This window comes from Elephas maximus, chromosome 3 (assembly GCF_024166365.1).
Source record: "Elephas maximus indicus isolate mEleMax1 chromosome 3, mEleMax1 primary haplotype, whole genome shotgun sequence".
Lineage (NCBI taxonomy): Eukaryota > Metazoa > Chordata > Mammalia > Proboscidea > Elephantidae > Elephas > Elephas maximus.
Genome location: NC_064821.1, coordinates 112,749,492 through 112,772,854, shown reverse-complemented (window position 1 = coordinate 112,772,854; position 23,363 = coordinate 112,749,492). Strand labels below are relative to the sequence as shown.

General features: G+C 36.5%; 1 protein-coding gene across 3 annotated transcripts in view; it reads left to right on the top strand.

The window, feature by feature from the left end:
• Window positions 1-21,351, top strand: part of DNAI4 (dynein axonemal intermediate chain 4) — a 107,832-nt gene extending 86,481 nt beyond the window's left edge. Inside the window, exons 14-17 of one of the 3 annotated variants that reach the window (XR_007516678.1) lie at window positions 6,620-6,718; window positions 7,356-7,582; window positions 17,075-17,157; window positions 21,227-21,301. Coding sequence is in view for 2 of the 3 variants with exons in the window: in XM_049879526.1 (XP_049735483.1) it covers window positions 6,620-6,718; window positions 7,356-7,582; window positions 17,001-17,157; window positions 21,227-21,277 (534 nt within the window). In the remaining variant the exon portion in view is untranslated. Of the gene's footprint in view, window positions 1-6,619; window positions 6,719-7,355; window positions 7,583-17,000; window positions 17,202-21,226 lie in introns of those variants that run through there. The other 2 variants (XM_049879526.1, XM_049879527.1) reach the window with 2 other exon arrangements.
• The last annotated feature ends 2,012 nt before the right edge of the window (window positions 21,352-23,363 follow it).

The window sequence follows — 23,363 nt, the reverse complement described above, 5'->3', positions numbered from 1 at the left end:
TCTTGGACCCTCTGCTGCTCTATCATACTCACAGAAACCAAATTCACTATAGCAATCCCCTGCATTTTAATGTAAATGATGATCCTTAAGATTTTGGGGATCAGGAAGACCACTTAAATTCATGTTTATTAAGGCCAGAATCAAAACAGAGCACAGTTAAAGAAGTTCTACTTTTTAAAATTATTTTTATATTGAAGGGTTTGGAATCAGGAAAATCAGTCACTGTGACAGACTTCTAAGAAAACATATCTTGTATGTTTTCTGTAATATGCAGTATGATCATCTCTTAAGTAATATCACCAACTACCTAATTAAAAAAAAAAAAAAAACCCAAACCCATTGCCATCTTCTCTACCTAATTACGCAAACCAATATCCAAGTTCCGTCTCTGTTCCACTGTATTATTGAAATGATATGTCTTATTATCCCATTCTTTCCAATCCAAGTCTACTACTACTACAATGTAGCTCAGGCCTTTATTATTTTTTACTTGTACTACTGTAGCCATCGTCTAATTGCCTTCATTCTCAAACTCCTATAATCTGCCTTTCATCTTGACTCTAGGAAATGGATATCGACATGGGTGGGAATGGGGCTATGGGAAAGGGGAACCTTTCCCTATCCCCAGGGAATATTTGGCAATGTCTAGAGATATTTTTGGTTGCCTCAGTGGGGGAGTTAGGAGTGTATTGTTATCTAGTGGGCAGAGGCCTAGAATGCTGTTAAATATCTTATAATATGCAAGACAATCACCCTCCCCCCAAAATGAATTATCTGACCCAAAATGTCAATAGGTTAGGGTTGAGAAACTCTGATCTGGTGTCCTGGAAAGACCTTTGGCATAAGGAATTCAAGATAATCATGTCATCTGTAATAAAGATGGTTTTACTTCTTTTTTAATCTGGTTGCCTTTTTTTTTTTTTCTTGCCTCATTGCACTAGCTAGAACCTCCAGTAAATGGTTAACAGAAGTGGTGAAAGTGCACATCTCTCTTTTTTCTGATCTTAGGGGAAAGCTTCCAGTCTTTTACCATTAAGTATGATGTCTCCTGAAGGTTTTTTAACTTTTTTTTAAAGATGCTATTAATCAGGTTGAGGAAGCTCTATTATACTCCTAGTTTGATGAAAGTTTTTATCAGGATTTTGTCAAATGCTTTTTCTTCATCTATTGAAATGATCACGTAGTTTTGCATTTTAAGCTTATTAATAGGGTGAATTACATTCATTATTTTTGTATGTTTTTTTTTTATTACTAGAATAAACCCCACTTGGTCATGATGCATTATCCCAAAGAGTCTTGCTCCTGGCCCGAAGAGCTATGTGTGATATTTTAGACCTGACCATAGGCAATTCCAAAGGATTTACCTAGCAAGCCTCACAAAGGAAAGCTGCTCTCCCCACACCAGATTTGGTGCACAGCCAATGCATTGCAGCTCTGAAGGAGTTGGCAGTCAAGGACCCCAGTCTACCTTGCCAGCCATGTTCTTACACATATCTGCATTCCTAGCCCAGGCACCTCCATTTGGAGGCTTCTTTATTGTAGGCCTTTGGTAGAGGCCTTCCTCAAGTGCCTCTCATGGGGAGGAGGGTTGGACCTTGAAGACACTTTTTTTCACTGTGATTCAATACTCAGTACTTCTCCACTCCTAGCTTGTCCCAATTTCTCCCTCCCTCCCCAAGACCTTGGTCCATAAAACTTTAGGAACCTTTTTTTTTTCAGACTCTTTTGCCAGTAAGACAAATCTCCACATCTGTGCTGATCTACCTGACAATTCCATGCGGAAAAGTGGAACTCTGGGGGAGTCCACACTTTCTGTGGGTTAGCCTCTTGCTTATACTGTAGTAAGTAGTATGTGATTAAAGGCTTAACTGTTACTTTCATTTTAACTGCACTGATACCTGGAAGCTCAGCTCTCAGCTCAGCTCAATTCTTGACATACCCTTTTAGTATATTGTTGGATTCAATACGTTAAAATTTTGTTTAGGATATTTGCATCTTTGTTTGCAAAGGATATTGGTCTGTAGGTTTCTTGTAATGCCTTTTTCTGATTTTGGTATGAGGGTAATGTTGGCCTCATAGAATGAATAGAGAACTATTTCCTCCTTTTTAATGTTTTGAAATAATTTACATAGGATTAGTATTATTTCTTCATTATATGTTTGATAGAACTAATCAGTGAATCCATCTGGGCCTAGAGATTTCTTTGTAGAAAGGTTTTTAACTATAAATTCAAAGTTTTCAATAGATACAGTTATACTCAGAGCATCTATTTCTTCTTGTGTGAACTCTGATAATTTGTATTTTCCAAGGAATTTATTTATTTCATCTAAGTTGTTGAATTTATTGGCATAATAAATGAATTTATTATCCCTTAATAGCTGTAGAATCTGTTGTGATGTCACTTTTCCCATTCCTGATATTAGTAATTTGTGTCTTCTTTTTTTTTTCCCTGATTAGTTTGGCTAGAAGTTTATTGATTTTTTTTTATATTCTCAAAGAACCAGGTTTTGATTTCATTGATTTTCACTATTGTTCTTCTGTTTTCTATTTCATTGATCTCCACTTTGATCTTTACTTTTTTTCTTTCTTCTGCTTTCTTTGGTTTTAATTTTCTCTTCCTTTTTTAATTTCTGACATGGATTGAATCGTGACCCCCCCCCAAAAGATGTGTCAATTTCGTTAGGCCATGATTTCCAGTATTGTGTGGTTGTCTTCCACTTTGTGATTTTTCCTATATGTTATAAATCATAATCTCTGCCTGTGGTTACAGAGCATTAGGGTGGGAAGTAACACCCTTGCTCAGGTCACATCCCTGATACAATGTAAAGGGAGTTTTCCTGGGGTGTAGCCTGTACCACCTTTTATCTTACAAGAGATAAAAGTAAAGAGAAGCAAGCAGAGAGTGGGGGACCTCATACCACCAAGAAAGTAGTACTGGGAGCCGGGCACATCCTTTGGACCTGAAAAAACTGATGACAGGGACCTTCCTCCAGAGCTGACAGAGAGAGAAAGGCTTCCCCTGGAGCTGGCATCCTGATTTTGGACTTCTGGCCTACTGGACTGTGAGAAGATAAACTTCTCTTTGTTAAAGGCATCCACTTGTGGTATTTCTGTTACAGCAGCACTAAACAAGACAGTTTCTTAAGGTGGAGGCAGAGGTCATTGATTTGTGACATTTCTTCCTTTTCTTATATAGACATTTGTAGTATAGCTCCCTGCACCCCATAAATACTACTTTAACAATCTCACGAATTCTGATATGTTCAAAATACTTTCTAATTTCTCATTTGATTTCTTCTCTGATCAATGGGTTATTAAGAAGTGTGCTATTTTGTTTCTAAATATTTGGGGATTTTTTTTCAAGTCTTTCTGTTACTGATTTCTAATTCAATCCCATTGTGGTCAAAGAGCCATACTTTATACAACTTAAATCCTTTTGAATTATTGATATTTGTTCCTTGGCCAGGATATGGTCTATAGTGGTAAATGTTCCTTGTGCACCTGAAAAAATATGTATTCTACTGTTGTTGGGTGTATTGTATAAGTTTCAATCAGGTAAAGTTGTTTGATAGTGTTCTTTAAGTCTACTATATCCTTGCCTAATTTCTGCCTACTTCTTCCATCAGTTATTGAAGTCTCTGACTGTAATTGTAGATACTCATTTTTCCTTGCAGTTCCATCAGTTTTGCTTTATGAATTTTGAAGCTTTATTACTAGGTGCATAAATGTTTAGTATTATTATGGCTTCTTGATTAATTGACTTCCTTATCATTATGAGATACTCTTCTTCAGAACTGGTAATGTTCTTTACTCTGAAATCTACTTAGTCTGATAATAACGTAGCCACTCCAGCTTTCATTTAACTAGTGTTATCCTGGCTTATCATTTCACCATCTTGCAGATGGTAAAAAACCAAAACAAAACAAAACCCATTGCCATCAAATCGATTCTGACTCGTAGCAACCGTATAGGACAGAGTAGTACCACCCCATAGAGTTTCCAAGGAGTAATTGGTAGATTTGAATTGCTGACCTTTTTGTTAGCAGGCAAGCTTTTCATCACTGTGCCACCAGGGCTCCATCTTTCAAATGGTATTAGGAAAAAAAAATTAGATTCCCACTTCATCATACACAAAAATCTCTGGAAGAAAATGTAGGAGAATATCTCTTTGACCTCTAAGTAGGGAAAAAAAAAATTTTAAACTAAGTACAAAAAGTGCTAACCATAAAATAAAAAATTCAAAATACCAGCTATTTTAAATTGAACACTTATCTTTGTCAAAAGCACTATAAAGACAGAAAAAAGATAATCCACACACTGGGAGAAGATATTTGTAACATGTATAATAGACAAAACAATAGCATTTACAGTATATAAAGAACTTATATAAATGAATATGAAAAAGCAATTATCATTAAAATGAAAAGAGACATTAAACAGGAGAGGAAAGCCAAATGGCCAATAAACATGAACAAATGCTCAACCTTATTAATATTCACATAAAAAAAACTAAAACCCATTGCCGTCAAATTGATTTTGACTCATAATGACTCTATAGGAAAGGGTAGAACTGTCTTTTAGGGTTTCTAAGGCTATAAATCTTTACAGAAGTACACTGCCACATCTTCCTCCTGGGGAGTAGCTGGTATCTTTGAACTGTTGACTTTTCAGTTAGCAGTTAGCTTAACTGCTGGGACTTAATACTGTTGTTGCTGTTGTTATATGCCATTGAGACAGTTCCGACTCTGCAACCCTGTAGGACAGAATAGAACTGCCCCCATAAGTTTTCCAAGGAGCAGTCATTGGATTCAAACTGCCAACCTTTTGGCTAGCAGCCATATTCTTAACCTTTGCACCACCAGGATTTTAGACCCAATAGAATGACAACATGAAGATTTCTGATGCAACTAATTGTTGAAGAGAATGTTGATTAAAGGGAAATTTTATGCATTGCTGGTGAGTAAAATTGGTAATACCCCTTTGAAAAACAATTTAAATTTATTGCATAATTTAAAACTGCATGATCTAGTAGTTGCACTCTTAAGGACTGGTATACTCTAGAGCAGTGCTTCTCAAATTTTAATGTATATACATATTGCTTGGGGATCTTGTTAAAATGCAATTCTGCTTCAGTAGGTCTGAGGTAGAGCCTGAAATTCTGCAGTTCCAAAATGCTTCCAGGTGATGCTCATGCTGTGGTCTGATGTGAGTTCAAGGGAGTAAGGAGCAGGTCAAGAAAAAAGATATAAACATGAGATGGCAGTGTTGTACAACAAGCTGTTTATTGGGGCCCATGGCAACTTGACAGTTTGCATGCAAAGGGAAGTCTCTTGCGGCAAGAGATTCTCCAAAGACAAGTGGTGCAAACAGTCACCAGAAGGTGACAAAGGCAAGGGACCTCCCAGGGGAAGGGATGAAGCAGAGGAAGGCTTATATGTCTGGGAAATGTCCTCAGTAGCAAGGTGGGGAAACTCTGGGTCGGAGAGCTCTGAAGGGCCACAGCAACTTGAGGTTTATCTTATCTATGGCTAGCAGATGTTGGGTACAGTTTTATGGGGTATACAAAGCAGACAGGCTCTAAATAGCCAAACATTTGCTTAATTGAGCTATTTTTAAAACAATTGTATATGTAAAAATTTGAATTCGGCACTGTTTTTGAGCTAACAGGCCTCAGCCTATTATAAAGAAATAACCTAGGACCAACACATAAAGAGCCCTGGTGGCACAAACATTTAAGCACTCAGCTGCTAATCAAAAGGTGGGCAATTCAAACCCACCCAGCGGCTCTGTGGGAGGAAGAACTGGTGATCTCCCTCCTTACAGCCAAGACAATCCTATGGAGCTGTTTTACTCTGTCACACAGGCAACCATGAGTCAGAATCAACTTCACGGCAAACTACAACAGTATATAACAGTGACCAACCATAATCTTATGTAGCAAGGAAATGGAACACTGACTTTCAGACTTTTTGACCATGGCCTAAGATAGGAAATGCATTTCAATTCCCTATTTAGTATATAAATTTAGAGTTAAAGAAGCCTGAGAGACCATCTAGTCTAACCACTCACCCCCAGCAGTAATCGTTTCTTCAGCATTACAGACCTCCCCAGTTATTGTTAAGTTATCCATTTTCTGACTAGTTGCAATGAAAGAGCATTTACTATTTCCCTGGACTACCAGCTCCATTGTTAAAAAGCTATAAATGTTAGAGAATCTCTTATTTATCTCATGCTAAAATTTTTCCATGCCCTTTCTAGATAGGATGTTAAGTGCTACCCTCTACTCCAACAAAGGACAAATCTGTATTCTCTTTTGCAGAGTAGTCTTTCAGGTAGTTTAATTATTGTAAAATCATGAGGGAAAAAAGGCAACAATCTTCATGGGCTCAAACATACCAAAGATTGTGAGGCTGGTGCAGGACCAGGCAACGTTTCTTTCTGTTATATCTAAGGTCACCATGAGTTGGAGTTGACTGGACGGCAACTAACAACATCTTCAAGACAGTATTTTAGTTTTGGTTCTCAAATAAATTTTAATAGGCCCTGAATTGCCTAATCTTCTATATAGCACACTTAGTAATGTATCACAGGCCAATACATTTTGATTTTTGTGTTGTAGGACACAAATATCTATTTGGCCGGCACTGAAGAAGGTCATATTCACAAATGCTCTTGTTCATATAATGAACAATACCTAGATACCTACCGAGGACATAAGGTTAGTTTAGTTATAGCAGGTATGTAAAAGTTAATTTGTCTTGTAATAGTTCCACAAAAACATAGTATCTTTATTCACAGTATTTTTACATCCAATAAATTTGCAACATCATAGTTAAAAATACCAACTCAAATTAAATGCTTTCTTGCATGGAAACCACCAATAATGTGTGAGGATTTTTTTTGGCTTCTAGATATCCTTGATTTTTTTTTCTTGGATATAATATAAATCATAATTTTTATTTGTTTTTAAAAAACTTTGTTTATGATAACACACTGATTCCAATATAAAATTGTTTCCAGTACATGCCTATCCTCTGTATTTTTATGATTGTTCCATCTATGTTTTCTTCATTTTTCCCCATTATTGTTTTATTTTTTTCTTAGCACTCATTGTTATCTTTTTAAAGTATTTAGCAATAATATGGATTACTATTTAGTGAGTATTATAGCAACTCTATTTTTATGTTGCTTATGGAATAATTTAGGGAAGATTAAATTTATAACCTTACTCTCAGTTGAAATAATACCCACACAAAAATGGATGGCGCATAATCTTCTTAAAGTTAGCATTTTTAAGTTTCAAGTATAATATGTTAAATGTTATTCACCTATGTATCTTGTTTTTCTAATTCTAGGGTCCAGTGTATAAAATAGCATGGAATCCATTTTGTCATGATGTATTCTTAAGTTGTTCTGCAGATTGGGGTGTTATTATATGGCAGCAGGACAATATCAAGCCATTTTTGACATTTTATCCAACTACTTATGTTGTTTATGATGTTGTCTGGTCTCCAAAATCATCCTATATATTTGCAGCTGCCAATGAGACCAGAGTGGAGATTTGGGACCTTCATATTAGCATGTAAGTGTTAATATTTTTCTTGAGGATATTTCTAATAGAAGCAGTTTACACTAAATGATACCTGATAGTTTTGACATTGGTTAGAGAGTGCTGTAGTAACTTCAAACAAGTAATAGTTTAAAAGCCCTTTATGAAGAAAGATACATACCAGGATGCTATATTAATGTTAACTACTTATGTCATATGTGTTCATAAAAATATCTGAATGAAAACAAGTTACCTTACTCATCTCCTCAGATTTTTATAGGCTGATATAAAAAAACAAAAAACCCACTGCCATTGAGTCGATTCCGACTCATAGCTACGTTATAGGACAGACTAGAACTGCCCCATAGGGTCTCCAAGGGGTAGCTGGTGGACTTGAACTGCAGATATAAAAAAAAATGTCATAATTACCTTGAATTCTTATTCATTGACTGGTTTACAGAGGAATTCAGACAGGCATCTAATCATTTCTAACTAGACATTCTCTATAATAGGACAGAGGGGACAAAATAGTAATTTGTTTTACATTATTTACTTATTCTCTCACATTGCTTCAAAAATTCACAGGGGCACGCACTTCATTTAAATGTTAAGGTGATGTAACTTTGTTACATCAAAGTTATTAGAGTGTTATCTAGATCTAGTATCCTTAATATGAAAATTTCTACAATGCTAGAATAAAGTGTTTAATGACCCTACTTCTTCAGTTGAAAGATATCATAACTTTTTATGTTAGTTATTAGCGGAAGGAACTGGGAAACACATTCTTGTTTAATATAAATGATGTAAAATTTAATGAGTTTATTCTTTCTTTTAAATTGTGCTTTAGGTGAAAGTTTACAGCTCAAGTTAATTTCTTGTACAAAAATTTATACACATATTGTTATGTGACCTGTAATCCCTATAATGTGACAGCACACTGCCCCTTTTTACCCTGTATTTCCTGTGTCCATTCAGCCAGCTCCTATCCCTTTCTGCCTTCTCATCCTGCCTCTGGACAGGAGCCGCCCATTTAGTCTCATGTATCTGCTTGAAGTAAGAGGCACACTTTTGATCACTATTATTTTATGTTTTATAATCCACTCTAATCTTTTTCTGAAGAGTTGGCTTCAGGAATGGTTTTAATTCTGGGTTAACAGAGAGTCTGGGGGCTATGTCTTCTGGGATTCCTTTAGTCTTAGTCAGACCATTAAGTCTGGTCTTTTCATGTAAATTTGAGTTCTGTACCCCACTTATGTCCTGCTCTGCCAGGGACTGCCTGTTGTGTTCCCTGTCAGGACAGTCATTAGTGGTAGCAGGGCACCATCCGGTCTCAGGATGATGGAGTCTTTGGTTTATGTGGCCCTTTTGTCTCTTGGGCTAACATTTTCCTTATGTCTTTGGTGTTCTTCATTCTCCTTTGCTCCAGCTGGGTTGGGATCAATTGATGCATCTTAGATGGCTGCTAGAAAGTTTTTAAGACACTAGACACCTGTCATGGATTGAATTAAGAAATGGATTGAATTATGCCCCCCAAAAAATGTGTTTATCAACTTGGTTAGGCCATGTGTGGTTGTCTTCCATTTTGTGATTATAATTTTAAGTTGAGAGGATTATGGTGGGATTGTAACACCACCCTTACTCAGGTCACCTCCCTGATCCAAAGTAAAGGGAGTTTCCCTGGGGTATGGCCTGCACTGCCTTTTATGTCTCAAGAGATAAAAACAAAGGGAAGCAAGCAGAGACTTGAGGACCTCATACCACCAAGAAAGCGGCACCAGGAGCAGAGCACCTCCTTTGGACACGGGGCCTCTGCGCCTGAAAATCTCCTCGATCAGGGAAGATTGAGGACAAGGATCTCCTTCCAGAGCTGACACAGAGAAAAAGCCTTCCCCTAGAGCCGATGCCCTGAATTTGGGCTTGTAACCTACTAGACTGTGAGAGAATAAATTTCTCTTTGTTAAAGCCATCTACTTGTGGTATTTCTATTATAGCAGTACTAGATGACTCAGACAACACCACTTACCAAAGTGGGATGCAGAACATTTTCTTAATAAACTTTGTTATGCCAGTTGACCTAGATGTCCCCTGAAACCATGGTCCCCAGACCCCTGCCCCTGCTGCTCTGTCCCTCGAATTGTTTGGTTGTGTTCAGAAACTTCTTAGCTTTTGGTTCAGTCCAGTTGTGCTGACTTCTCCTGTATCGTGTGTTGTCTTTCCCCTCACCTAAGATAATATTTGTTTACTGAATTCCCCTTTCTCTCCCTCCCCATGCTTGTAACCATCAAAGAATGTTTTCTTCTGTGTTTAAACCTTTTCTTGAGTTCTTATAATAGTGGTCTCATACAATATTTGACCTTTTGTGACTGACAAATTTCACTCCAGATTCATCCATGTTGTGAGATGTTTCACAGATTCATCATTGTTCTTTATCGTTGCGTGGTATTCCATTGTGTGAATATACCACAATTTGTTTATCCATTCGTCTGTTGATGGACACTAGGTTGTTTCCATCTTTTTTGCTGTTGTGAACAGTGCTGCAGTGAACACGAGTGTGCATCTATCTATTTGTGTGACAGCTCTTATTTCCCTGGGATGTATTCCAAGAAGTGGGATTGCTGAATTGTATAGTAGTTCTATTAGTTCTATTTCTAGCTTTTTAAGGAAATGCCAAATTGATTTCCAAAGTGGTTGTACCATTTTACATTCCCACCAGCAGTCTCTTCACAACCTCTCCAACATTTATTATTTTGTGTTTTTTGGATCAATGCTAGCCTTGTTGGGGTGAGATGGTATCTCATTGTAGTTTTGATTTGCATTTCTCTAATGGCTAATGATCATGTGCATTTCTCTAATGGCTAATGATCATGAGCATTTCCTCATGTATCTGTTAGCTGCCTGAATATATTCTTTGGTGAAGTGTCTGTTCATATCCTTTGCCCATTTTTTTATTGGGTTATTTGTCTTTTTGTTGTTGAGGTTTTGTAATACCTTATAGACTTTAGATATTAGACCCTGATTGGATATGTTGTAGCCAAAATTTTTTTCCTAGTCCGTAGGTTGTCTTTTTACTCTTTTGGTGAAGTCTTTGGATGAGCATGAGTGTTTGATTTTTAGGAGCTCTCAGTTATGTAGTTTCTCTCCTGGTGTTTGTGCATTGTTAGTTTTGTATTCTGTTTATGCTATGCATTAGGTCTCCTAGTGTTGTCCCTATTTCTTCTTCCATGATCTTTATCATTTTAGATTTTATTTAGGTCTTTGATACATTTTGAGTTAGTTTTTGTACATGGTGTGAGGTATGGGTCTTGTTTCATTTTTTTGCAACTGACTGGAAGAGATCCATATTTATGCTTATTCCCAAGAAAGGTGATCCAACCAAATGTGGAAATTATAGAACAATATCATTAATATCACACACAAGCAAAATTTTGCTGAAGATCATTCAACAGCGGCTGCAGCAGTATATTGACAGGGAACTGCCAGAAATTCAGGCCGGTTTCAGAAGAGGATGTGGAACCAGGGATATCATTGCTGATGTCAGCTGGATCCTGGCTGAAAGCAGAGAATACCAGAAGGATGTTTACCTGTGTTTTATCGACTATGCAAAGGCATTCGACTGTGTGGGTCATAACAAACTATGGATAATATTGAGAAGAATGGGAATTCCTGAATACTTGATTGTGCTCATGAGGAACCTTTACATAGATCCGGAGGCAGTTGTTTGGACAGAACAAGGGGATGCTGATTGGTTTAAAGTCAGGAAAGGTGTGCATCAGGGTTGTATTCTTTCACCATACCTATTTAATCTGTACGCTGAACAAATAATCCGAGAAGCTGGACTATATGAAGAAGAAAGGGGCATCAGGATTGGAGGAAGACTCATTAACAAGCTGCGTTATGGAGATGACACAACCTCGCTTGCTGAAAGTGAAGAGGACTTGAAGCACTTACTAATGAAGATCAAAGACCATAGCCTTCAGTATGGATTACATCTCAACATAAAGAAAACAAAAATCCTCACAACTGGAGCAATGAGCAACATCATGATAAGCAGAGAAAAATTGAAGTTGTCAAGTATTTCATTTTACCTGGATCCACAATCAACAGCCATGGAAGCAGCAGTCAAGAAATCAAAAGACGGATTGCATTGGGCAAATCTGCTGCAAAGGACCTCTTTGAAGTGTTGAAGAGCAAAGATGTCACCCTGAAGACTAAGGTGCGCCTGACCCAAGCCATGGTATTTTCAATCACATCATATGCATGTGAAAGCTGGACAATGAATAAAGAAGACCGAAGAAGAGTTGATGCTTTTGAATTGTGGTGTTGGTGATGAATATTGAATATACCATGGGCTGCCAAAAGAATGAACAAACCTATCTTGGAAGAAGTGCGGCCAGAATGCTCCTTAGAGGCAAGGATGGCGAAACTGCATCTTACATACTTTGGACATATTGTCAGGAGGGATGAGTCCCTGGAGAAGGACATCATGCTTGGCAGAGTACAGGGTCAGTGGAAAAGAGGAAGACCTTCAACGAGGTGGATTGACACAGTGGCTGCAATAAGGAGCTCAAGCATAATGATTGTAAGGATGGAGCAGGACTGGGCAGTGTTTCCTTCTGTTGTGCATAGGGTCACTATGAGTCGGAACTGACTCAATGGCATCTAATAACAACAACAAAATCCAGTTATGCCAGCACTATATGTTAAAGAGATTGTCTTTTCCACCTTTTAGGGACTTTGGGCCTTTGTCAAATATCGGCTGCTCATAGGTGGATGAATTTAGGTCTGGATTCTCAGTTCCATTCCGCTGGTCTATGTATCTGTTGTTGTACCAGTACCAGGCTGTTTTGACTACTGTGGCGGTATAACAGGTTCTAAAATCAGGTAGTGTGAGGCCTCCCACTTTGTTTTTCTTCTTCAGTAATGCTTTACTTATCTGGGGCCTTTTTCCTTTCCATATGAAGTCGGTGATTTGTTTCTCCATCTCATTTAAAAATGTTGTTGGAGTTTGGACGGGATTGCATAGTATTTTTAGATTGCTTTGGGTAGAATAGACATTTTCACAATGTTGAGTCTTCCTATCCATGAGCAAGGTATGTTTTTCAACTTATATAGGTCTCTTTTGGCTTCTTGCAGTAGTGTCTTGTAGTTTTCTTTGTATAGGTCTTTTAAGTCTCTGGTTGGATTTATTCCTAAGTATTTTATCTTCATGGGGGCTATTGTAAATAGTATTGATTTGGTAATTTCTTCTTCGAAGTTCTCTTTGTTTGTGCAGGGGAATCCAACTGATTTTTGTATGTTTATCTTGTATCCTGATACTTTGCTGAACTCTTCTATTAGTTTCAGTAGTTTTCTTGTGAATTCTTTGGGTTTTCTGTGTATAAGATCATATCTGCAAATGGGGTATACTTTTACTTCTTCCTTACCAATTTGGATGCCCTTTATTTCTTTTTCTTGCCTTATTGCACTGGCTAGGACCTCCAGCAGGACCTCCGGCATGATAAAGGGCATTCTCACCAGGTTCCTGTTCTCAAGGGGAATGCTTTCAGACTCTTTCCATTTAGGATGATGCTGGCTGTTGGCTTTGTATAAATGCCCTTTATTATGTGGAGGAATTTCTCTTCTATTCTTATTTTGCTGAGAGCTTTTATCATGAATAGGTGTTGGACTTCATCAAATGCCTTTTCTGCATCAATTGATAAGATCATTCGGTTCTTATCTTTTGTTTTATTTATGTTATAGATTACGTTGGCTTTTTTAATGTTGAACCGTACCTGCATACCTGGTATGGATCCCACTTGGTCATGGTGAATTAGTTTTTTGATATGTTCTTCAGGTCTATTGGCTAGAATTTTGTTGAGGATTTTTGTGTCTATGTTCATGAGGGATATTGGTCTGTGATTTTTTTTTTTTTTTTGTGGTGTCTTTACCTGGTTTTGGTATCAGGATTATTCTGGCTTCATAGAATGAGTTTGGGAGTGTTCCATCCTTTTCTATGCTCTGAAATACATTTAGTAGTAGTGGTGTTATCTCTTCTCTGAAAGCTCGGTAGAATTCTCCAGTGAAGTCACCAGGACCAGGGCTTTTTTTGTTGTTGGGAGTTTTTTGGTTACCTCTTCAATTTCTCTTGTTATAAGTTTATTTAGTTGTTCTACCTCTGTTTGTGTTAGTTTAGGTATGTAATGTGTTTCCAGAAATTTGTCCATTTCCTCTAGGTTTTCAAATTTGTTGAAGTACAATTTTTCATAGTATTCTGCTATGATTCTTTTAATTTCAGTTGGGTCTGTTGTGATATTGCCCATCTCATTTCTTATTTGGGTTATTTGCTTCATCTTCTGTTCTTCTTTTGTTAGTTGGCCAATGGTGTATCAATTTTGCTGATCTTTTCAAAGAACCAGCTTTTGGTCCTGTTAACTTTCAATTATTTGTCTATTTTCTGTTTCACTTAACTCTGCTCTAATTTTTATTACGTCCTTTCTTCTGGTGCCTGTGGGCTTCTTTTGCTGCTTTCTATTTTTTTGAGTTGTAGGGTTAATGTTTTGATTTTGGCCCTTTCTTCTTTCTGGATGTGTGCATTTATTGCTATAAATTGACCTCTGAGAGTTGCTTGTGCTCTGTCCCACAGATTCTGGTAACATGTGTTTTCATTCTCATTTGATTCTGCGAATTTCTTTATTCTGTTCTTGATTTCTTCTATAACGCAATAGCTTTTGAGCAAGATGTTCAGTTTCCATGTATTTTTTTTTTCCTTGCTTTTTTTCTGTTATTGATTTCTACATTTATGGCTTTCTGGTCAGAAAAGATGCTTTGTAATATTTCAGTGCTTTGGATTCTGTTAAGGCTTCCTTTGTGGCCTAATATGTGGTCTATTCTGGAGAATGTTCCACATGCGTTGGAAAAGAAAATATATGTGGCTGCTGTTGGGTGGAGTGTTCTGTATATGTCTGTGAGATTAAGTTGGTTGATTGTGGCATTTAGATCTTTGGTATCTTTATTGAGCTTCTTTCTGGATGTTCTGTCCTTCACCAAAAGTTGTGTGTTGAACGTCTCCTACTATTATTGTGGAGCTGTCTGTCTCTCTTTTCAATGCTGTTAGAGTATTTTGGAGCCCTGTTGTTGGGTGTGTAAATATTTATTATGGTTTTGTCCTCTTTAATCATTATATTGCCCCTTTAATCGTTATATAATGTCTTCCCTTATCCTTTGTGGTGGATTTTGCTTTAAAATCTATTTTGTCAGAGATTAATATTGCCACTCCTACTCTTTTTTTTATGTGCTTTAAGTGAAAGTTTACAAATCAAGTCAGTCTCTCATATAAAAATTTCTATACACCTTTCTATGTACTCCTTGTTGCTGTCCCCCTAATGAGACAGCACACTCCTTCTCTCCACCTTGTATTCCCTGTGTCCATACCTACATAGTCTCATGTGTCTACTTCAGCCAAGAAGCTCACTCCTCAGTAATATCATTTTCTATCTTATACTCCAGTTCAACCCCTATCTGAAGAGTTGGCTTTGGGAATGGCTCCTGTCTTGGGCTAACAGAAGGTCTGGGGCCATGACCTCTGGGGTCCTTCTAGTCTCAGTCTGACCATTAAGTCTGGTCTTTTAATGAGAATTTTAGGTCTGCATCCCACTGCTCTCCTGCTCCTTCAGGGGTTCTCTGTTGTGTTCCCTGTCAGGGAAGTCATCGGCTCTGGCCAGGCACCATCTAGTTCTGGTCTCAGGCTGATGTAGTGTCTGCTTTGTGTGGCCCTTTCTGTCTCTTGGGCTCATAATTACCTTGTGTCCTTGGTGTTCTTCATTGTCCTTTGCTCCAGGTGGGCTGAGACCAATTAATGCATCTATGATGGCCGGTTGCTAGCGTTTAAGACCCCAGATACCACTCTCCAAAGTGGGATGCAGAATGTTTTCTTAATAGATTTTATTATGCCAGTTAACTTAGCTGTCCCCTGAAACCATGGTCCCCAGGCCCCTGCCCCTGCTACTGTGGCCTTCAAAGAATTCGGTTTATTCAGAAAGTTTCTTTGCTTTTGGTTTAGTCCAGTTGTGCTGACCTCTACTGTATTGTGTATTGTCTTCCCCTTCACCTAAAATAGTTCTTGTCTACTATCTAATTAGTGAGTACTCCCTCCCTCCCTCCCCACCCTCATAACTATCAAAGAATATTTTCTTTTGTGTTTAAACTATTTTTTGAGGTCTTATAATAGTGGTCTCATACAATATTTGGCCTTTTGCAACTAATTTCACTCAGCATAATGCCTTCCAGATTCCTCCATGTTATGAAATGTTTCACGGATTCATCGTTGTTCTTTATCGATGCGTAGTATTCCATTGTGTGAATATACCATAATTTATTTATCCATTCGTCTGCTGATGGGCACCTTGGTTGCTTCCACATTATTGCTATTGTAAACAGTGCTGCAGTGAACATGGGTGTGCTTATATTTGTTTGTGTAAAGGCTCTTATTACTCTAGTATAAAATCCAAGGAGTAGGACTGCTGTAATGTATGGTAGTTCTATTTCTTGCTTTTTAACAAACCACCAAATCAATTTCCAAAGTGGTTGTACCATTTTATATTCCCACCAGCAGTGTATAAGTGTTCCAGTCTCTCCACAACCTCGCCAACATTTATTATTTTGTGTTTTTTGTATTTTTGCCAGCCTTGTTTTTTGTTTTTTTTTTTTTGTAGTATGAGTCCTACTCTTTTTTGATTGTTATTTGCTTGATATATTTTTTTCCCATCCTTTGAGTTTTTGTTTGTGTCTTTGAGTCTAAGGTGTGTCTCTTGTAGGCAGCATATAGATGGATTATGTTTTTTTAAATACATTCTGCCACTCTCTGTCTCTTTATTGGTACATTTAATGTGATGGGTTTATTCTTAATGGTAAAATTTTTTTTCCTAGAAGATAATAATTAGCAACTTAAAATTTGTCATGAACCAAAAATCCAGGACCACATCACAAAACTGTTAATTTTGAGTATCAGATGAAAGAAGCTACTTAAATTATTCAGATTTTATTTTTTCTGGTTAAACTATAGTTCCCAGGACAACAGTCTTCAGAAGAAGCATACAGAGTTGCTTACTTCTGTTATTTTTTGAGGTGCATTGCTTTGGATGACCACGAACAGAAAAAATTCCAGTTCAAAATGTTCATTTATGTTTTACAGGTTCATTTGGGTCAAAACTCTCTTCTGTTAAGGAGTTTAAACTTAGGAAAATTCAAATCTTAATTGTCAATTCCTTTCATTTACCTAGTTGAAGTTAGTTCATTGAACAAATGAATGATTGACTGAGGAGTGAAAATCAGTTATATTGAGTTTAGAAACACTTGAAGAGGTTTTTGGTTTTGTTACATGAAACCACAAAAAAATCTCAAACTTTTCTTAGCCTATGTATTAAAAACAACATATTATATCATCTGAATTTACTAATAAAATATTTCATTACAGTTTGGACCCTCTGATTGTGAATGTTGCTAACCCTGGTATCAAGTTCACAACTGTTCTCTTTGCCAAACAAACAGATTGCCTTCTGGTGGGAGACAGTGATGGACAGGTCTCTGTTTATGAACTTAGGAATATGCCCACTGCCATAGATTCTGGACGGGTAAGACTCAAAAGTCAAGTTTTTATGCCATTTTGAGTCTATTTAGTTGCAATTTTGTAGTATGCAAGAGGTTTACGCTTATTAAATATCTTAAGTGTGATGCAATGGAAAGAACGTAAGTCTCAAGAGTTGCTCCTTACTAGGCATGGTGTTTCAGGCAAGTTGGTTGTTTTCTTTGAACCTCACTTTCTTTATGTGTAATATGAGAACAATAATGTCATTGAATGTGTTCAGCATCACAACAATATGCAAGCTCCACTGACAGACAAGTTGTGGCTGTGCTTGAGGTGTATTGGCTGGGAACTGAACCCAGGTCTTCCACATGGAAGGTTCCAATATTGTTTGTAAATTTCTAAGATTTCAATCTATATTCAGAAGTCAAAGTCGATTACCCAGCTACGTATTTGAACTAGAATCAAAATGATTATCTGTTAGACATTCTAATAGGCAAATTACCTTATATATAATGAATATTTCAAATGGCAAATATGTAAAAATTCCTTAATATAGAACAAATTAAAATTATCAGTTTGATTTGCTGCATCATCTATATACAATGCTTCTTCTTTTCAGAGTAAACATATGTTTTTCTAATAAACAAATGAATGAGCTAATATTGACCCAAGATTTCAGCCAGAGAATGAGATCTAGAACTGCAGGAATTTAGGGGCATTTTTCTAACTGCCTTAGCTTACAGGTTGAGCCCTGTTTTTCAGTTGATTTGTCAATGCCCTACAAATAAAGTAGCCTCCTAGCCCAGGTCTCCTAAATTCTGTTTATATATTACCTAAATCTTCTGTCTTTTCATGGATGTTTGCAACCTTGCCCTTGTTGCTGTATCACTTGATTGAGTTTAACTCACTTATTTACTATGTCATTAAATTCTAAATTATTCCATAGTCTTTCTATCTGATAGGGCTACAACACTTAGTGATCTTAAAATGATGTCCACTTGGATTCTGTATTTTTCCCAGGGCTTTGTTTGACTCATTGGTAGTGGTCCAAAAGACATACCAATGAGAAAAGAATATTTGTAGTTGCCTTGTTTCTGTATTTATAAATTGGGAACAACCTAAATAATCGTCAGTAAATGATTAGATAAATAAAATATGGCGTATTCACATCAGGGACTACAATGCAGAAGTTTAAATGATACATATTTTAATGTGTCAATATGAAAACTTTTGAATAAATCTAAAAAATCATAGTGTTCAGTGAAAAAAAGCAAATTGCAGGAAGGTAAGTATAATATGCTACAATTTATGTAATATTATATTATAAAATATTATTTAAACACAAAAATCAAAATTTTATTCTTAGTGGACACATATATAGTTAGTAAAAATATAAAATATATAGTGGAATATATATATTTTGTTTGAATTTGAATATACAGATATCATTTATTATAAGCAGTATACCCTGCAAGGCAAAAACTAAGCTCAGAGAGTCTGAAAATTTTTGGCAAACGTGTATGTGTGTGTGTATGTGAGAATTATTTCAAGAATGGTGAGAAAAATTCAATTTTTTTAAACAAATATATTCTATACATTTTCCAAATACAAATATGCTTTACATGCTTTTCGGTCATTATATTTTAAAGATTAAGTGTTATATTTTTGGGAGATTAAACAAAAAACTATCAGGCTTTATGTTCCTCATAGCCAAAAAACAACCTTAATTAATACACTTCTCCTCCTTAGCTTTTCAGAGAAGAATTATAATCATAATAATAATTTGAAGTGTCAAAGTAATTAATGTCAAAAACAGTATTTCTTACCAAAATAGCTTACCAAGTAACAGTATGTTCTGTAATTTCTCCATCAGTTTTAACCAAGGGTAAATCACAGTTTTAGAAAACTTAAGCTTTCATTCTGTAGAAAAGATGTACAACAAACTTATGATAAAGGCTGCCTCTGGGAAGTGAGGGATGAGGGAACAACAGGCTGGGGAAGGGATACAAAGGGAACTTCATCAGTAAGGTTTTATTTCTTTTATTAAAAATATTCAAAGGAAATATGACATTTTTAGATTTGGGGTGAATATGTGTTTTATAAACACAGGCCAAGTATCAGATGGCACACACTCCTGTTTTGCTGGAGCAGGTTCACTGGAGAAAACCCATGGAGCCAGGATCAGTAATAGATCGATGACCACGATCCCTGCCTTCCCCTCCACACTGTCCATCACCCTCTGTGGCAGTACATGGCAAAGTTTGCTAGGAGCACAACTTTGATCCTTGGGCTGTGGAGCTTTTAAGTGACGTACTTTCTGAAACTCTGGCCCCTCCTTGATGCAGTTGAGAACCAAAATACTACTGCAATATGACGTGGCAGAATGTTGGCTCCAGCCCTAGCCTACCAGTTCATTGTTCATGATTAGGGGTAATACATGAGCAGGGGGCTGGGCTCCAAGCCTTGCGATTATACTTTATGATGTAGCTTGCTAAAGACAGGATTTATCACCACATTAGCATTCATGGTTGAGGAAGCATCAGCTCCTCTCCTGGCACGATGAGGGTTGGTTGCTGGGATTCTAAGTCTTGCATTGAATGGAATTATGCTTTAAGCCCTTGGCAGACGCGTTTCAATGGCGCATTGCAGGAAGCAACTCCTTTTCTGGGAGGCAGCCCTTAGAGAACCTCTCCTGGATATTACTTTTACTGCATGTTTGAGTATGCAAGGGAAACCCTGGTGGCGTACTGGTTAAGTGCTACAGCTGCAAACCAAAGGGTCAGCAGTTTGAATCCGCCAAGGAGCTCCTTGGAAACACTGTGGGGCAGTTCGACTCTGTCCTATAGGGTCGCTTTGAGTCGGAATCGACTCGATGGCACTGGGTTTGGTTTGTTTTTTTTTTTTGGTTTTAGTATGCAAACGTTTGTCATATTTTTCTCTGTGCTTTTGTTATTTTTGTTTCTTTCCCAAATTAAAAAGAAAAATAAAAAGATAAGTTAAATGTTCAAAATGGGGTTTTAGAAACATAAATCTGTGATATATATGATAAATTAATGCTGACAGACACAGAAGGCAGAAGAAATAGACCATTCAATAAATATTAACTGAGCACATGCCATGTGCCAGAGATTGTTTTAGGCAGTAAGGACACAACAGCGAACAAATTACGGTAGTGAGCTATTACAGTTGCCCAAGTGTGAGACTTGACTAGAAAGAGATGGGTTTGAAAAACGTATTAAGGTTAGAATTGACAGGACTTGGCAACTGACTTGGTGTGTTGGGGCTTGAAGGATGGACAGGTGTCAAAGACTGTATAGTATAGGCTGAAAGACTGGAACCCACTTATTTAGTATTATCTTACATGTTCTAAAACTCTAGTTTAGAGTTTATAAATTACTTCCATATACATTAACTCATTAAACTCTCATAATGACCTTTAGAAGTGGATGTTAATATTCCCATTATACATTTGAGGAAATTAAGATTCCCAGAAGCTCAGTGATTTTCTATAGATCACGTAGTCAGAGAAAACTGTAGTCCTCTGCTTCCAATTCCAGTCTTTCACTATTCTCTACTACCTTTCTTAAAAGTCACCCCCCATCTTTGGTTTTCGTCTTCTTATATATGATCACTTTACCCCTCTTAGTATGAAGAATCATTATGACTAAATGAAAACACAAAAACTACATAGAAATTGTTGAGAAGTTCTACTCTGGCTAAATCCAGTACTAACATCAGGAAAGAAATTAAGATATTCTTAGGTTTAACAGTTACTTTTTTTACAGATGAAAAAACTGAGGTTTAAACATTAAAGTTAAATAGGAACTGCCAAAACTATCAACAGAGACTTTCCCCTTATTAAGTCCATATAAAGTTATTTATCAAACTTCAATTAAAAAGTCTTTTATAGGGAAGAGCAGGTTTATATGAGGAAGTAACCGTTACTGTTTAAACTTAGGGCGGTTTGTTTCCTTTTCTCGGTCTTATCGAGTGCCCTTTATATATGTATCACTAACTTATAATTTTTAAATGGCCTTTTAAAGATGACTTTATTTCGTAATTTGTATTTTATTGTATTGTAATTGGGTGACTTCTTTTTTTTCTTTATCTTTCAGGGAGATGTAATATATAAGTTGCTTGGACCCAAGTCAAACCACTCAGGATAATTCTTCATTACTAATTTTTTGTTTCTGTTTAAAGAAAAGAGAACAGTATTTAATATTCAATAGAGTCTGTAAGCTGGGATTTTTATTTTAGAAAACAACATTTGTTATATATTTTCCATTTAAATTAATATGATTTGAATGAACCTTGATTTCAGAAATGTATGGTTAGTTTGTGATTAATGCTAATTGTAAGAGTTTTGTCAGAATTTTCTTAATTTTTCTAAAGATATTCCTACTCTAATTCGTGGACATATCCCAATTTATATTTATTTATAATATTTGCGAAGAGGTTAGGAAATTATTATACCTTAAGAAGCAAAATTTGGAAATTATTAGAAAAACTTAAAGCAAAATCTTTATAAGACAAGTTTCCATAGACTTAAATCTTCTGCTTTTCAAACTCTGTATTCCAGAGTTTATAAATTATGCAGCTGCTACTATAGTGAGAATATTGGATTCTCATACCCAACTTTGAACCAGAATTTTACCGTATTAGATCTGAGTGCTTAAGCTATAGAACTTTGTTAGATTATTTGGCTGCAAAAAACATGGCTGCAAATGTCAGAATTGCATTGTGTATGGCCAGTGGGCATCACACTCCTAATCCAGTGAGAAGAGCCCAGTATGCATCAGGATACCCTTCTCTGCATGCCCAGATGTGCTCTGGATTTTAAACCCAGACTTAAGTGGGTCCAGAGAGAAATACAAAGTCCCTGATCCATAGTCCACATCAGGATGTTATTTTATGAATGTTTCTAAAGGAAGGTTAAGGAAATAGGAGGATTGGGGGGCAGCAGCTTCTCCAAAGACAGAATTCCAACAATCTATCCCATGTTGTTTCCTTTAACAAGTTCCGGATTTGTTAAATGAGGCCATAGAACATTCTAAATGGATAAAAAAAAAAATGGATAGGAGAGAATAAATCACTTAAAACTTTTATATATATATATGTTTAAACTGAGAATGGAATCAGTGCAACAGTGGGAAGTCCCTTTGACAAGTATCCATTATTTCACAATCTCCATTTCTTTGGACCCATTCTTTAAACAAAAGCAACTAATTTTCAGGTGGATTGAGGCTTTGGTCAGATTATAAGAATTATAAATTTTCTACTTGTATAAGTCATTGTGATTCTTCTCTTTGTCTTTCTGAAAGATCTGACTGTCTATAATACTTTGTATAACAAAATAAAAACCCAATTTAATAGAAAAAGTGGTTTTTTAAAATTACTTATTTTTGATTTTTAAAAAAATTCACATAGCCTACTCTCATTGTTCATGAAGCCTAAAGAAGAAATAAAGCTATTCTTCTTGGATCCTGGGCAAATGATCCTAAAGCCACTGAAACTACTCCAGCCCACACTTCTCGCCCTTGATCTGGTAGACATAAATGACGCTCTGATACTCTTAACGTTAGCACCAGAAGTTTCACTTTAAGATCTTTTACCTGGGAGTTTCAGAAAGAAATACTTTGCTTGCTTTCTAGGCTGGCTTTGGAGTATTACTAGTAAACCGTGTTTACCATACATTTTTAAAGAATTGAATGAGAATTCTGTGCTCAGTCATAAGCCATCTTATTTTATTCTTTAAAAAAAAAAAAAAGGACCTAAGAAGAGAGTGGTGACTGGACTAACTTTAGGCTCCTATTTTTTGCTAGGTGTTCATTACTTGATTCAGTCCTCCTCTACCAGGCATCTCTCATATGGAACTTACAGTACTGCTGTCTGAGAGGAAATTGTTAGCTGCTCGCCCAGCTGCAAAACAGAAGGATGATTGTATTCGTGACTATATAATTGTACATCGGATTTAGTGTGTTCATTTGGTTAAAATCTATGTAGTTACATATAATTATAAATGAGAAGTCAGTATTTGCCATTTTGTCTCAGTGAGAGTCTCTCTAAAAATTTGTTAATCATACTGTGAATATAGTTATCAGCTACATGTAATGATGTATATGTTCAAGTTCTTTACAGTTTACAAACCACTTTCATGTCCAGTCTATCAGTGTATTCTCACAACAATCCTAGGATACAGGTGGGGCAAGTAGTTGTGATATTATCATAATCTCTATTTTTCAGATGATATAA